Source organism: Chrysemys picta, chromosome 8 (assembly GCF_011386835.1).
Source record: "Chrysemys picta bellii isolate R12L10 chromosome 8, ASM1138683v2, whole genome shotgun sequence".
NCBI lineage: Eukaryota > Metazoa > Chordata > Testudines > Emydidae > Chrysemys > Chrysemys picta.
The window spans coordinates 24,204,063-24,221,322 of NC_088798.1; the positions used below are offsets into that span (position 1 = coordinate 24,204,063).

Genomic DNA, 17,260 nt, shown 5'->3' on the forward strand with positions numbered 1-17,260 from the left:
AGGAGCATCCTCGCTGTCTCCTCTAGGCTGCTCACACACACATAATTCAGAGCCCCTTACAGTTGTTGCTTCTTGTCTTCAATGAGATGGTCTTTAGGGGAGGGACTGTCTTCTACTATGTGCTACAGCACCCAACACAAATGGGGCCCAATCCTGTTTCTGGCCTATAGGTGCTAGTGTAATACAAATGGTAAATAATAAAAATATTATAACAGGACAGTGAGTCATAATAAGACTGGATGCCCAGGTGCTCTTCAGGAAGACTGGGTGGTATATGCCTAAATGTGTGGATTGTGCAATGTGACTGCTGTTTTGAATGTGGCTTCATGGTTCAGTGTGTGGCAAATCTGTTTAATGAAAACGCAGTGGTTTTGGGGGGGATCCATCATTTGAGCACAAAATATGTCTTACTATCCCCCTCTTGGGTACATATATTTAGGCATACTCTCAGCCTGAATCCAGAATTTGGTCCACATTGCTCGTAACACATTCAACTTGCTTAATCTTTGCATGAAACCATGCACAATGGATAATAAACATCTGTCAATACATAAATGTTTCACTTTACAGAATGACCTGCAGCGTCATGTGGGGTTTTGAATGTGTGAAGCACAGTCTGCTTGCTGCTTGAGGGGCAAGGGCTGGTTATTATTAGATGTCCTATATTGTTACGGAGCATACAGTGGGCCCACACATGCATGCACACACAGATGAGTGAATAATTATGGTAAACAACTGCCTAACAGGTATCCCTGTACAAAAGAAAAATATAAACCTTTTTCACCAAGCAAAATCAATTTTCTGTGTTTGTGCCTTGTTCACAGCCCTTCTTATGCCACTTCTTTCTCTGCAGAAAGCATGCAGTAACATAGAAACTATTAGCAACAAACCTTAGAATTATAATTGAATAACATCAGTAGCCTTTGATTTACAGAGAACAAAATCAAACCCAAACTAGTCTTAATGCTCTTTAGCCCTTTGGAGTCTTTCTCCTGAGCCAGACTGCCTTCTCTAATTCCTGCCAAGCCAACAACTTGCTGAGTTCAGACCCAAATGCTCCCCTCCCATGAGACGGGCACACAAAATGGATTTTTTCACTATCCAAAGGGGTTGGGTTCTACCTACCACAAGAAGAGAAGGTTTTGGCCCATAGCTGCCTGGTGAGGAACTTTGTTGTTTACTCTGGAAGACAAAGGTGATGTGTAATTGATGTGCCTATCATTAGAAGGTGCTACCCCAGCAAGAAAGAGCTCTTTGTCCAGACAAGCTGAGAATTGTTGCATTAATCTGGTGAGCGCAAAAATAACCACTGGGACATCTGTCTGAGCAACTGAGTTTTGAGAGAATGGCAAGTATTTTTGGTAGGATACAGATACTAAACGTATGGATATTTAACAATAAACCAAAGCCTGGTTTGTTGGAGACAAAACAAATCCAGTATCTCAAACCAGGGAACATCACATACCCTATGAGGACAACTGGATGTAGTTTATGAAATATGCTTTTCATATGTGGACAAATCTGGCCTTTGAAAGTCTTTTTGCAGCAGCCAAGATGTCTCCGCACCTGGGCTGAGCAGCAGGCTCGAGAAGGCTCTACAGGTCAGATTTTCCTGGTCCTTGTGCAAACGCATTTGGGGAGGGCGCAAGGATTCTTCCCTGGTTCCATCTCCTGTTTGGGGGCAAGACAGTGGAGCTTGTGAGTTCTTCTACTGGAGCAAAAGTCACCCCAAAGAGGGAGAGGAAGAGAAGATGCAGGGCCTCCCCACTGTCCCGCAGAGTTGGCCGAGCACCTGATGAGAACATGCGGCACCCCCCTGGGAGAAGATGCAGTGTAGACACACAAACTGAGTTCTGAGGTGTTCCAGAGGCTCTTTAAGACAAAATACCTCTCGGAGCTCACTGAGGGTGTGTGTGCTCCATCCTGGCCCTAACACAGATCCAAGCACAGTCTGGTCTCAGATATTGAACGGCTCACAGAAAACTCTGATCATGTTGGAAGGAGCCTAGACAATATGAAACCTCCTGCTTCATGGATCATAGCTGGGAATTCATTTAAGCCAATAGACTTAAGTACACTTACTTAATTTATCAAGGGATCAGTCCTGCTCTAGCAGCAGTCAATGGGAAAATGCCTGCTGATTTCAGTGCTGCAGTGTCAGGATGAAATGAGAGAGAGCACCTACAAAAACAAGTGTATTACGTTTTTCATCTGCCCCTCCTGCCTGGGCCCCAGGAAGTCCTAGTATTTTAAGCTGTCAATGTTGAGTCTGTTCAAGTGTTTTAAAAATATATTTTTTAAATGAAGCAAAAAATGGGTATCTGGTTAGTTATATTGGCCAAATACTCTCTGTACTAATATCCAGTGCAAGCCTAAATGCTGGAACAATTTGTATAGTAGGGGTGCTGAGAGCCCTTGAACCAAACTGTAAATGCTGCATATAATGGAATCCACTTCAAATCGGGGGGTGCAATAGCACCTCTACTCCCAGCACCTTTGCCCCACCCATTGATTTCTCCAAGTTAGGAATTAAAACAAGGGGAGAAAAAATTGCTGTCCTGACTGAGACAGATAGCCTAATTTGTCATGCTCATTATCTCATCCAGGAATCAGAAACTGGCACATCAAGGGTTGTTTTAAAAAAAAAAAAGTTAAATATTCACTGCAGAACTGCCCATTGGAAAGGATCGTTCACCCAACCATGGGATTATCCACTTCTTTAAACATAGAAGAGCTAGGTTTAAAAGTGTCTGTAAAATTATGAAACAATTGAATTTGTGCTTGAACAAAGAAAAGAGCTTCCTGGGATTTTTCTATTAGAACTTTGATGATGATAGAACTTTTACCTGATTTGAATGCACTCAGCCTTAATCATTTAAAAAAAAGATTTGATGCCTTCTGTTTTCCTCTGATTAGAGAGAAATCCAATTTTTCCTTTGTTTAGCCTACATCAGAACATATTAATAGGTGTCGAAGATTGGTTTTTGTTTTCTAACCCAGCATGAAATATACTACATTTAGATAATGACATGAGAGTACACTTATAAAGGTTGCAGACAATACAAAGCTGGGAAAGAACTTTGGCAGGCAGCATTAGAACTCAAAATGATCTTGACAATCTGGAGAAATGGTCTGAATTAAAAAGGATGAAATTAAATAAGGACAAATGCAAAGTACTAAGAGTAATCAATTGCAGAAATACAAAAGGGGAAATGACTGACTAGGAAGGAGTACTGCAGAAAAGGATCTGGGATTATAGTGGATCACAAACTAAATATGAGTCAATGTAATACTGTTGGAAAAAAAGCGAACATCATTCTGGGATGTAAGCAAGATAAGAGAAGTAATTCTTCCACTCTACTCAGCGCTAATTAGGCCTCAACTGGACTATTGTGTCCAATTCTGGGTGCCACATTTCAGTAAAGATGTGGACAAATTGGGGATAGTCCAGAGAAGAGCAACAAAAATGATTAAAGGTCTAGAAGACATGACCTGAGGAAAGATTGAAAAAATTGAGTTTGTTTAATCTGGAGAAGAGAAGACTGAGGTGGGGCATGATAGTCTTCAAGAACATGAAAAGGTTGTTATAAAGAAGAGGATGATAAATTGTTCCTCTTAACCTCTGAGGACAGGACAAGAAGTAATGGGCTTACATTGAAGCAAGAGAGATTTAGGTTAAACATTAGGGAAAATTTCCTAACTGTTAAGCACTGGAACAAATTACCTAAGGAGGTTGTGGAATCTCTGTCATTGGAGGCTTTAAGACAAACACCTGTCAGGGATGGTCTAGATAATATGTAGTCCTGTCGCAGAGCAGGGGATTGGACTAGATTAGCTATTGAGGGGTCCCTTCCAGTTCTACAGTGTGTGATTTACAGGATCTGTGCTATGTCCCGACATTTAAGCAGTCCCTTGGAAGGACCCTTTCAATGTGCCAGACTCCCAAGGACCCTCACAGTGTGCCAGATCTCAAGGGTCACAACAGGGTAGGTCATGCAGCCTCAACACTCTTGTTTCTCCCCGTGCACTCTGCCCAGTGAGTCCAACTGAGGCATACTCCTGTTCAGAGACCTTTACCCTCTTCAGGGGTCTATGCACTTCTGCAAGTATCTGCAGTGACTCCACACAGCCTTTTCAAAAGAGAGTAGTCAACTGGACCACAGCAGTGAGAAGTCCTTAGATTAGCATAGAGAAACCAAGGCTAAGACAGCATTCTGACTGACCAGTGCCAGAGCTCCCTTGAGCCGTGCTGCTATAGGAACATAAGGACATAAGAATGGCCATACTGGGTCAGACCAAAGGTCCATCCAGCCAAGTATTCTGTCTACCGACAGTGACCAATGTCAGGTGTCCCAGAGGGAGTGAACCTTACAGGTAATGATCAAGTGATCTCTCTCCTGCCATCCATCTCCACCCTCTGACAAACAGAGGCTAGGGATACCATTCCTTACCCATCCTGACTAATAGCCATTAATGGACTTAACCTCCATGAATTTATCTAGTTCTCTTTTAAACCCTGTTATAGTCCTAGCCTTCACTACCTCCTCAGGCAAGGAGTTCCACAGGTTGACTGTGTGCTGTGTGAAGAAGAACTTCCTTTTATTTGTTTTAAACCTGCTGCCTATTCATTTCATTTGATGGCCCCTAGTTTTTATATTCTGGGAACAAGTAAATAACTTTTCCTTATTCACTTTCTCCACAACACTCATGATTTTATATGCCTCTAACATATCCCCCCTTAGTCTCCTCTTTTCCAAGTCCTAGCCTCTTTAATCTCTCCTCATATGGGACCTGTTCCAACCCCCTAATCATTTTAGTTGCCCTTCTCTGAATCTTTTCTAATGCCAGTATATCTTTTTTGAGATGAGACCAAATCTGTACGCAGTATTCAAGATGTGGGCCTACCATGGATTTATATAAGGGCAATAAGATATTCTCCGTCTTATTCTCTGTCCCCTTTTTAATGATTCCTAACATTCTGTTTGTTTTTTTGACTGCCGCTGCACATTGCATGGACGTCTTCAGAGAACTATCCACAATGACTCCAAGATCTCTTTCCAGATTAGTTGTAGCTAAATTAGCCCCCATCATATTGTATGTATAGTTGGGGTTATTTTTTCCAATGTGCATTACTTTACATTTATCCACATTAAATTTCATTTGCCATTTTGTTGCCCAATCACTTCATTTTGTGAGATCTTTTGGGAGTTCTTCACAGTCTGCTTTAGTCTTAACTATCTTGAGCAGTTTAGTATCATCTGCAGACTTTGCCACCTCACTGTTTACCCCTTTCTCCAGATCATTTATGAATAAATTGAATAGGATTTGTCCTAGGACTGACCCTTGGGGAACAGCACTAGTTACCCCTCTCCATTCTGAAAATTTACCACCTTCACTTCCTCACTATCTGCCTTTTCGTCTTAGTCCCAGGCAAGAGCTGCTGTATTTCTTTAAGCTCGGTTTTTATCATAGCCTCCTGTCACCTCTCAATCCATTGTTCTTCTGCAGAACTATGGTGAGTTCACATTTTCAGCCTGCAGGAGCATTTTTAAACATCATTTCTTCTTAGCATGTGTGCAACCTGCCTCAGGTGGCATGTGACCAGGATTCATCACCGAATTTGGTCTGTTGGTTGGATCATAAGCTCCTCCGGCTTGGGACGGACACTGATGGGGAGTTCAACATGAACGCTGATCCATGTGATCAATGGTGGGATTTTCAAAAGTGTTCAGTGTCTGTATAACTCTGCTCCAATTGACATCACCATCACTCTTGAAAATCCCACCCTATAAAGTATGAAGAAGCTGGAGTAGACACTTACTGAGCATGCAGACAGTTGGTTTTCTAAATGAAATCATTCCAAGGGTTTTAATTTTCAACTCTAAAATATTTAAATCTGTATCCTGAGAGGTTCTGGGCACCTTCCCCTCATACCATGTACAGTGGAAGTGAAGACTATTGAGCATACCAGGATTAGGACTTAAAGTGCTGGTTCATTTTACACACTGGTATGTAATAGCATGCACAACGTAAGGTGTTTTTGTGTGTGTACGCGCTAAAATATGAACATGTTTAAAAGAAAAAAATCTGCAAAGATTGGATTTGACATGATCTAGTGCGTAGAACATTGGGCTGGTCTGCAAGATAGCTGGGTTCTTTTCATACCTTTATCACTTGTGTGACCTGGGCCAAGTCATTTCATCTTTTTGTACCTCAGTTTTTCCATAAAATGCTATTTACAAAAACTGGTCAAAATATTTTGACAGAAAATTTTTTCCACTGAAAAATGGAGTTTCACCAAAAGTGACATTTTCCATAGGAAAATATCATTTTCAACTTTTCAAATAGGGAATGTAAAAAAAGTTTAATTTCAAATTGACATTTTAATTTTTATTTTATTTTCAAAAGCCTATTTTTAATTTAAAGTTCTCCTCCATCTCCCCTTTTCTTTGTGACACAGAATACGATGAAACATGATGTAAAATGTTTTTTTTTTTCCCTTTCCCATTAACTCTTTAAAAGTTCTTCAACTTTAGAAAAGTTATATACTGCCAGAGTTTCATGTTTTTCTCTTGGGATTCTGTAACTTTTCAAAGCTTTCCAAAGTAGGAGAGGATACATTGGGGAAAAGGAAAAAAGTGGGAGTGAAGGGGGCTTGAGGAACCCCTTGAGGTTTTTTATTTTATTGGACTCAGTGGCAAAAAGAGGACAAAGGGGGTGGGATGAAAATTTGATGTTTTCCAAAAAAGTTATCTGCAAAAACTTTTTAAATGAAAAATTGTTCTATTTTGAACGGTGAGAAACAAGAACTTAGACACTTTTAATTTTTTTCCAAAATTGTTTTTCTGTGTGTTGACCACTTCTAATATTTACCCACCTGTGTGAAAAGCATGTTAAGATCTACAGATGAAAAGCACTCTCTAGACATGATCCTGCTCTGTTGATGTCTGTGGAAGCTGAGCCATTGATTGCATACCACTTGAATCCCTGCCCAGTTTGAGCTAAACATTCAAATTAGTGTTTCTTGATGAGGTTTTGAGGCAAAGAGTATTTTTTAATAAATGAAAAAAGCCCTTTGAGCAAACGGAACCATATGGAAATCAGAGGTTAAGAACATGTGCATTTTCTCTTGTGTTATTTGAAATGGCAACCCAGATTTCTGTTTATATCTAAGCTTTTTCCCAGATACCTAATTTGCCATTTGACGTGCAAATTCTTAACAAATTATTAGTTCTCTACATTTTGTATAGAACTATCATCAATCCTTTCTAGCTCAGTTATAGAAAACTCCCATAAACATAAAACTGCAGTGTTTTGAAACTTGAAATTTGCAAATAACTTTTAAACTCATTCATTTTAAAAAAAATTGAAGTGAGTGATATTTTAAACAGATACAGTCACATCAGAATCCCCAGTTCAGGAAGATACGTAAAGCATATGCCCAGCTTTAAGCATGTTAGTCCTATTGGCTCCATTTGAACTACTTATGCTTAAAGTTAAGCACATGCTTAAATACCTTGCTGAATCAGGGCCTTAGTTAGGAGCGTGAATTAAATCCCAATAACTAACATTTCTCTGAAGCCCTAATCCTAGGAGATTGGGCAAAATAAGCTTTTAATTTCCAAGATAAATAGACCAAATAACTTTTGCTGACCATTGCCTTGTTTTCACATTTTCTGTATTGCTTTCATTAATGTGTCAAAATATGTTTACAGTATCAATAGAATTCCAAGGTGTTACATTTCATCCAGAACTCCCACTGTTTTTAACTGTGTTCCTTCATTAGCCACATATTTTCAGGAAGAAGAAAAGAAAAGAAATGTTTTGTTTTAAAGAACATAATCTGTATTCTGTCACGTACTCCATCTCCCAGGGAAGGTATCTGGGAACTTACTCTGCTATTTTTATTTATCCTGTCAGTGTAGTATATTGATGAGAGGACTAAAGTCCAGTGGTGTTAAAACAAGACATGAAATATTGATTAATTCTTTTTAAAATTCCTTTTTACTCCTGAGCATAGCAGATTTCAGATGCTACTGTCAATATAGTTCTGTCCAATAAGCCTCCGTTATCGGAAAGGTCCTGATCTTCATAGTGCTCTGATAAATGGTTATTATGATCTTAAATGGTTAGCCCAAGGTTAGTGTGTTGCCGCTGCTGCTAGAGCAGGAAGCTTGTTAGAAGCATTACAGCTCAACATGGCTGATGCTACTCTGTATTAACTGCTTTTGAATACCCACTTCAGCTCCCCATGATTTGGTTGAGAATTATGGAAAGGTTGCGTATTTCTCTATAGTAGGCAGTAGGAAAAAATTCTGCCTAGAATAACTGGAGAAACTTGGGGCGGGGCGGGGTGAGGGTGGGGGAAGACAGATAAAGAGATTTAGAGAGAGTGGGAAAATGAGCCAACATCCAAAGCTGGTAATAAAGAGCACTAAGAAAATGCACAAACTACTAGAAGCAATTTACCTGTGGCAGTTGCAGCATGTAGCAACATTTCAAAGTGTAAAAAGAAATAGGACTGTAGAAAACCAAAAGGAATAATATGCTTTGAAAAGGAATATAAGTGGCTCATAGCTTACATTTCATTGTTAATACACTGGCTAAAAGGTCATATTTTAAATTATATGTCTGTAAGCCTATTTAACGACAGCACTGATAGCACCATTCCTCTGAGAGAAGAGCAAGTAAAATTAAGCAGTTTCTGATTATAAGTACATCAGTTACCAAAGTACAACACTATTCAGAGCCAGTCTGGTGAAAGATTGATAGCTTTCACTTGTCACCCTCCCTTATTTGCACATGGATACATTTTTCAGAACTAACTTACAATATTATAACACTGATTCTGGCTTCCCTGGTGGTCTCTTTGGTACACAAAGGCAGCTGAATCAGATATCTGGCATTTCTCCTGGTAAAAGAGAATTTTCTATGTAGTGTAAAGTTGGCAGAATGGCTCTACACCTCACCCAACATATAGATAATTTGGGGAGTTCCAGGAGAAGAGGCGGTGTAGCCAAAGCACCTCTTGCCACAGCAAGTCCCTTTGGGAGGGCCTTTGCACTCAAACTTAATTTAGAGCAACTCTTAGACTGCTTTAGCTTGTGATGGAGAACAGATAGGTCGCTGCTGTGCCCAGTATCTAGGGGCTACAAAGGTGGCATACAGCCATCTTGCCTCTCTCCTTCCCCTCACCCCACATCTTCCTGAACTGAGCTCAGTCTTAGAGCTACACTTAGCTAGCTTTGTGACTTGATGTAAACATTTACCACATGGATTTTTTATTATTAATATTTAGTTAATCTCACTAGAACTGAAAGGCACATACATTCTCTAAGAAAAGCTGGACATTAACCAGTTTGTACGCAGGGTAGAATTCACAAAGGTATTTAAATTGGAGTTAGGCACCTAAGTGTGTTTGTGAATCCCACCCTTAGTGCCTAGCATATTCCTTTTTATTCGAGATATTAAAGCAACATCTCTTGCTTGCTCTGCTCACGTGGGAAGTTCTGTTAACTCCCAATAGTGCTGCTTGTGTGAATAATGTGAACAGGATTTGACCTTTATTAAAGAATATATATTTTCTCAAATAGGAGCCATTTGGAAACTGTGCGCCAGATCCTTATTCATGTGATTAGTTCTCATTCATGCAAGTGGTCCTATTGCTTTCAATGAAACTAGTTGCATGAGTAAAGGTTGCCAAACCAGACCATATTCCCTTACACTTCCCTCCCTGATACAAGTATGTCATCTCAGTGAATGACACCGTTTTATTTTTCAAAACAGCTTTCGATTCTACCAGGTGATTGTCAACACAATCTTAAAAATTGCATTTTGTGTGTAAATTTACAATATTCATGTAACATTCATGACATTGTAGTGATAGTTCTTGTGTACATGAAGATGTGTGTGTATATATAGGTGGGTACACACATCCCTTTTAATTTGACTTCTGGCAGTGATTGTTATCTGTCATCTATTATGATACATTAATTTGGCTTTCAAATGTACAAATAAATTACTTTTCACCTTACGGGACATGAGTTGTTTCACTTCAGATATTTAGCATATGGTTTTTCTTCTGTGGGCTGTAGCCTGAGGCCCCAACCTGGAAAGAACGAGAGAACACCTATAACAATTCAAAATAATTGTATATTTTTGACAGATTGTCAAGTTGCTTAATGCCTTTTGGCCCAGGTAACAGTGATATTTCTTTGATAAAGTGTTAGTAATTTCTCATTGCAATTTGTTGTGTTTGGTGTTGTATTTTTACAGAGTCCAGTCAGGTTCATATCTCAGCACTGGGTGGTTTACCTTAATTCTGGCTATGGATGCCTGCTATGGAATTCATGTCTATGGGATGATAAATGACACCTACTGCAAGTAAGATCACAGGAAATTATTTTCATGCATCTACAATTCTGATATCTTGTCCAAAAATTCACAATTCATTTTAATATCATAAATCTGAAAAATGGATTAGGTATCCATTTCCCAGTGTTTTGCATTGATGTGATGCTATATTGTCAGTGTATTTAGTTCCAATATAATAAAATAAAAAAACCTTTATTAAACTTTAATGTCAAATGTCATAAGGAACTTTTTTAATCAAAGACTTTCTGCAGTCTTGGAGTTAGCTGGGAAATGGAGAACGCTTTTGCTCTTTTGACAAAGTGTACTTGTTTTCACTGCTCAAACATGTCTATATAAGAAATATTAATCTATTAGCTCACAGAATACCAAAAGCTCTTGGAAATGAGGAACTGATTATCTCAGGATGGTTACCTGAAACTATATTACATCACTAAATGAGCAACCTGTCTGAACTTTATTTCTAGGTATATATATGGTCTGCTTGAGTAGCTGGGGGTTTCTCATTGGAAAATAAAACAAGTCCTCTGAGCTTTATCAGGGTAGTGTGACATAAATTCCTACCAACAATTGTTGGTGATCCAGCATTGTCATATATCCTATTCTATTATCATAAGTGCAACCACCATATTAAAAATCCAAATCAGATATTTTTAATCTATAGCATAAAGATAATGGAATATATAATAGACGCGCTGCTTATTCACAAAAGCAGGAAATTCAGTCAAGTGATGTAAAATAATAAAGCAAGCCACATTTTATGTTAGCAGGGCTAGTTCAAGCAAACCCGGAGCCTCGGTAACCATTTGATTGGGTGTACAACTTCTACCTGTGTCCACACCCTTGCCATTCTCTCTGCTCCATACTGGACAGCTCAATGCTCATTGACACCAGGACATGGAGAAAGGAGTTAATGCTCCAAACTTGGCTCTTTAAAGTTAGGCACCTACATAAGAGGATGATTTTCAGAACTTACAGCTCCTGGTAAATGACCTAAACAACATTTGTGGAAGGTTGCACTCTCAGCTGGCAAGCCCCCTCAGGGCTGGGCATGGCATAGCAGCTCTTTCCTGTCTAGCATCCCTTTCCAAAGGTCAAACTGGTTCTGCGGTGGTTCACCTCTTCTTGCAACTCAACCCTCTGGCCAGGTCACTTTAAAGTCTCTTCCCTTCTGGAGTACCAGAAGGTACAACTAAAAGTCCAGAAACATCCCAACACAAAAGATCCTTCTGCCCTCTCTTAGGCTATTACTCAGCCCATCCTTGAAGCTGTCTTGCTCTCAGACCAACCTTGGACTTAGTAGTCCTTACCTTGGCCTTGTACACCCCTTCCTCAGGGCTGGCAGGGGAATGCAGGCTCACCCTCTGCTCTGGGTTCTAGCCCTGGGACCCTGTATTAAGCAACTAGGTCTGCTCCTTCAGACATACTGCTGTTTTCCTGGGCCACTTCCTACCTCTGAGCCCCTGGCATTGCTTCCATGCAGCCTGTGCTTAACGCAGTCTCTCAGGCCTCTGACTTCTCCCTAGGTCTTTCCAGCTTATTTTTTCCTCTGCTGTAACACTGACCCCTCAGGACTCCCTCTCTGTGCCTTTCCCAGGCTCACCACAGACATTAATGCTGTCCCCAAGCCCTTCTTCTGTCTGCCTGCCTCAGGCCCTTCCTAGAGAGGGGAAACTCCCTATCTTCTCTCTCTTGGGTCCCTCAGCAAGACCTCACTTCCTCCTTTTATGAAGAAGACCCAGCTCCTTCCCAGCTGGAGCCAATAATAAATCAAGCCTGACACACCATGCAGATGCAGCAAAGTGGGCTAATTGGCTGTCAGATTCCTGTTAACCTTTGATTCGGCTGTGTGGTAGACACCACATCACAGTCATCCAGACTGAAAGGAGATGTGTTGTTCTTTGGAAAACATTACAAAGGCCATGAGAAAAGGAGAGACATAACTCAAGGTTTTCATAGATTCCAAGGCCGAAGGCACCATTGTGATCATCTAGTTGGACTTCTTGTACGGCGCAGGCCATAGAACTTCCTCAAAATAATTCCTAGAGCAGATCTTTTAGGAAAACTTACAAGCTTGGTTTTAAAATTGTCAGTGATGGGGAATCCACCACAACTCTTGGTATATTGTTCCAATGGTTCAATACCCTCACATTTCCACCTTAGTTCCAGTCTCAATTTGTCTAGCTTCAACTTCCAGCCATTGGATCATGTTATACCTTTTTTTACTAGATTAGAAAGCCCATTATTACCTATTTATTCCCCATGTAGATACTTATAGACTATAATCAAGTCACCCCCTTAACCATCTCTCTTTTAAGCTAAATAGATTGAGCTCTGTGAGCCTATCACTATAGGGCATATTTTCTAATCCTTTAATCATTCTTGTGGCTCTTCTCTGAACCCTTTCCAATTTATCAACATCCTTCTTCAATTGTGGACACCAGAACTGGACACAATATTCCAGTGTGGTCACACCTGTGTCAAATACAGAGGTCAAATAACCTCTGTACGCCTATTGAAGACTCCCCTGTTTATGCATCTGAGGATCACATTAGGTCTTTTGGCCACAGCGTCAGATTGGGAGCTCATGTTCAGCTAAATATTCACCAGGACCCCCAAATCCTTTTCAGAGTCATTGATTCCTAGGATAGAGTCCCCCATCCTGTAAGCATGGCCTACATTCTTTGTTCCAACTTGTATACATTTACATTTAGCCATACAAAATGCATATTATTTGTTTGCACCCAGTTTACCAAGAGATCCAGATTGCCCTGTATCTGTGCCCTGTCCTCTTCATTATTTACCACTCCACCAATTTTTGTATCATCTGAAAACTTTATAAGTGATGATTTTGTTTTCTTCTAGGTCATTGATTCATTGATTAAAATGTTAGCGCATAGGGCCAAGAACTGATCACTGCAGCACCCCACTCAATAACAATTCCCCATTTACTGTTACATTTTGAGACCTATACATTAGCCAGTTTTAAGTCCATTTAATGTGTGCCATATTAATTTTATATCATTCTAGTTTTTAATCAGAATGTTGTGTGGTACCATGTCAAATGCCAACATATTGACATATATTACATCAACACTATTACCTTTAATAGGCAGCAGGTTTAAAACAAACCTGTCCTTAACTCTGCTGGCCATAGAGTTCTCCTTGTGTCACTTTACTTCCCTTATCAATTTTCTACATGCCCTAACTTCTGATTTATATTCTTTACTATCAACTTCCCCTTTCTATTTGTTATATATTATGTTTTTATTATTTCTTATTGCTGCCTTCACTTCCACTCTAAACAAAGTTGTCCCCATAGAGCTCAGCCAGTACTCCTTGCTACACAGCCCTGGCATAGAATCAGTAAACAGCACAGTAACATTTCACTGTGTCCGTGATAAGGTGGGATGGGGTTTCCCTATAGGTGCAGTTCTGGCTGCATTGCCTGATTAGAAGATATTTTGTTTGTTTTAGCTTAATCACTTTCTAAGAACAGCAGAGCAAGAAAGATCCCCCTCCTCTTTTGCTTGCTAATATTAGCTGCCCTGTGCCCTAGTCAGACAACTCAAGGGCCTGTTGCGGGGACTAGGACTACACAATGAAAGCCTTCCATTTAGAGATACTGACACATTGGCTAACTTTTGCAGTAGGACAACCCAGGGGGAGTGTCCTCTAGGCCCTGACCATAATCCTATACTAACTAGTAAGGCCAGTGTATCTTAAGGACTTGTATTTATTTATTTGATCTATTAAAATGCACAAACCATACTGTGCATATACTATAATGGAAAGATTTCTTACACGATAGCTTTTAATGCAGTCCAGATACAAGACGCATGGATGGGATTCCAATGAATACAATTACAGTGTATATAATGGATCTCCTGGAAAATGTGTTAACATGTATCTGTGTTTTGTTTTCTTTCCCAGGTCAGAAGCCTTTCGAAAGGTCCCTTACCATTATTATGAGCCAGGAAGAGATGAATGTGATGAGTACTTTCTGCATGAAAATGCTCCCTATGGAGGTCATAGGTTTATCACAGAAAAGAAAGTATTTGCTAAATGGGCCAAGAAGCACACAATAATATTTACACACCCCAACTGGACACTGTCTTGATGTTGGTTCTTCTTTAGTAGCATAATATTACAAAAATGCCTCAGTTTACAATGATCTTGCTTACATCTGACGGACTTTCCCACGCTAGATAAACTAAACTAAAACTCAATGATAGAGAAGTTGATGGATCAGCTGTTAAGCAAAACTTACCAATTTGTGGAAGGCAGATGAGTTGCTTATTTTATCACTAAGGGGTATAAACTACATAATGCACTTTACATTTTGACTGCATTTTAATTCAAGACAACAGCCATTTCCAGATAGCAGTGATTTCATGTTATATACAAGCATGCCCACAGAGTGGTGGCCCTTAGAAACTTTCCAGTTGCCTTAGGTAATTAAAATGACTATTTGCAGTTAGTTAACCTCAAGATTTGCAGTACTAAAGGTAACTTCCTATAGGCAAATATAAGGGAAGATAGTAGATTCTGAGGTAACTGTATTTATTTGACTTACATACAACTGGATAAATTTTAAGGACCACCAATGTGACAGTATGTATATACTTTCACATGCATCCACACTCACTGGGTGTGCTAAAGTTAGAGATGGGATAAATAATGATTCCTGAACTATAGATAACGCCCATGTGCAAAGATATTCATAGCCCAAAGGCCCATAGGTAACAAAGAAGCTCTGGTTACCTACTTACACCTCTACCTTGATATAACACGACCCAATATAATACGAATTCGGATATAACGCAGTAAACCAGTGCTCTGGGGGGCGGGGCTGCGCACTCTAGTGGATCAAAGCAAGTTCAATATAACGCAGTACGATTTTTTGGCTCCCGAGGTCAGCGTTATATCGAGGTAGAGGTGTACTTCCATATTGGTTGGCCTCCATCATCTTGAATGATGTAATTCATCTAGACACCGTCTCAAATTGTAGTATTTTTAGAAGATGACGTTCCAGCATCCACCAACATTAGTTCACTTTTTGGGACATCACCCTAAATTGTACCTGGTTTTTGAAACAATAGCTCTACAAATGGTGTAAAAACATGGTGGTGGGTAGGGGACGCCTAGGGATACCAGGACAGGACTTGGAGTACAAAACTCCTGAGTTCTGATCCCAGTTTTAACACCGAATCCCTTGCAGCCTTGGACAATTTGTTTCCCCTTTCTGCCTCAGTTTTTCCACCTTTAAAAATGGGGATAATACTTCTCTACCTCACAAAGGTCTTGTGAGGATTAATTAATGTCCATAAAGTGTTTTGAAGGTGAAAAATGGTATATAAGCATTTATTATTATGGCAACACCAATGGCACTTGGCATAGCCAACATACAAGAATGTATTTGAGGAGAGTGGCAGCCGTGTCAGGGTCTGATCCTGCAAGATGCTGTGCCTCTCTTTTTATCCTGTGTGTTCTCCCTAATGCTGAGTTCCCTCCACTTTCAGTTAGAGTTGAGGGTTCTCTGCGCCTCACAGGATTATCGCATCAATGGGATAGCTCTTGAGTTTTTATACTTGCCCATCTCTAATTCAAATACACTGTTCAAAGTGAACCATCATTTATTTCAACTGCAGCAGAACCATTTTTAATTTGAAAATAATTCAACTAAACATGTGACCTTTTTTACTGTATTTAAATTAATGTTTAAGTCTCTTTCCATTTGAAACATTTCCTAAAAACGTTTTAGCACCTGGAATGTCAGCTTCAACACTGTAATAACCAATACTGTGAAACTTGAAAGAAGTGTGTGTGGTGCAGTCACGCTATTAAACAGGAAACTTTGTATGCTTTTATAAATCATGAAAAGGGGAAAGGAAAAACCTATTTTTACATGTTGCAGTATTGTTATAGCCGTGCTGATCCCAGGATATGAGAGAGACAATTACCTCACCTTTCTTGTCTCTCTATTTTTACATGTAAGTGTTTGTATACTGACTGAATTGCCTAATGTATATTTGTATATGTAAATCTATATTTGATATGTCCGGAGCATATATATTCTTCTTCAACATCATTAAGTGCCACCCTTCTGTAATGAAGAGGAAACGCCATTCCCCTTTGTTGTTGAGAGTGATGTCCGTGTTTCTTCTTTGTTTCCCTTGGACTATGCCACTGGCTTTTTCCATTGCCGCATCTTCCTGATGGTTTTTAAAATACATGAGCTTTCTCCTCTTATTACCTATTGTGTGCCAGAGGTGTGCCTGGTTCGTGGCAGGCACAACCCTGATGGGCTTTTGGTTAAGGCACTGGACTAAGCCTCGGGTGATTTAGGTTCAATGCCTGGCTCTGTCACAGGTCACTTGATCTCTCTCTGCCTCAGGTCCCCATTGCAGAATGAGAATTATCACATTTCCTTACCGCATACTTTGTCTGTCTTTTTCTTTGACTGCAAGCTTGTCAAGCCAGATAGTGTCATGCACAATGTGTCTGTACAGCGCCTTGCACAATGGGGCCACAATCTCAATTGAGGCCTGTAGACACTTACATAATATACAAATAATAAAAATAATTATTAAAATGCCTCCTCTCCCAAGAGTTTAAAATCTATTATAGACCAATACAGCAAGGGCTGAAAGAAAGCAAGGATGGGGAAAGGGTAATGTAAGGATGAAGGTTGCAGCTGTGAGCCCATGAACTAGATTTGCTATGTGCATACATATCTTGTCAATTTGAATGGATAGATAGAAAATTAATAAAAGGAGCTGCAATGAGGGATTTAAAGGAAGAACAAAGGATACTGGGCACACTGCGCTATGGGGGATGTTCTCTGCATACTGTACAAGGGCAACATGGGGAAATGTGTAAAGTCACT

At 39.8% G+C, this 17,260-nt stretch overlaps 1 protein-coding gene across 6 annotated transcripts in view; it reads left to right on the forward strand.

Moving 5' to 3' along the window:
- Positions 1-16,954, forward strand: part of ST6GALNAC3 (ST6 N-acetylgalactosaminide alpha-2,6-sialyltransferase 3) — a 312,581-nt gene extending 295,627 nt beyond the window's left edge. For 3 of the 6 annotated variants that reach the window (XM_005302402.5, XM_005302404.5, XM_065555447.1), the window contains exons 3-4: positions 10,276-10,383; positions 14,305-14,627. In XM_005302402.5, the coding sequence (XP_005302459.1) occupies positions 10,276-10,383; positions 14,305-14,491 (295 nt within the window). In that variant the 3' untranslated portion in view covers positions 14,492-14,627. Of the gene's footprint in view, positions 1-10,275; positions 10,384-14,304 lie in introns of all 6 variants that reach the window. The other 3 variants (XM_065555446.1, XM_065555445.1, XM_005302401.5) reach the window with 2 other exon arrangements.
- Positions 16,955-17,260: the final 306 nt, after the last annotated feature.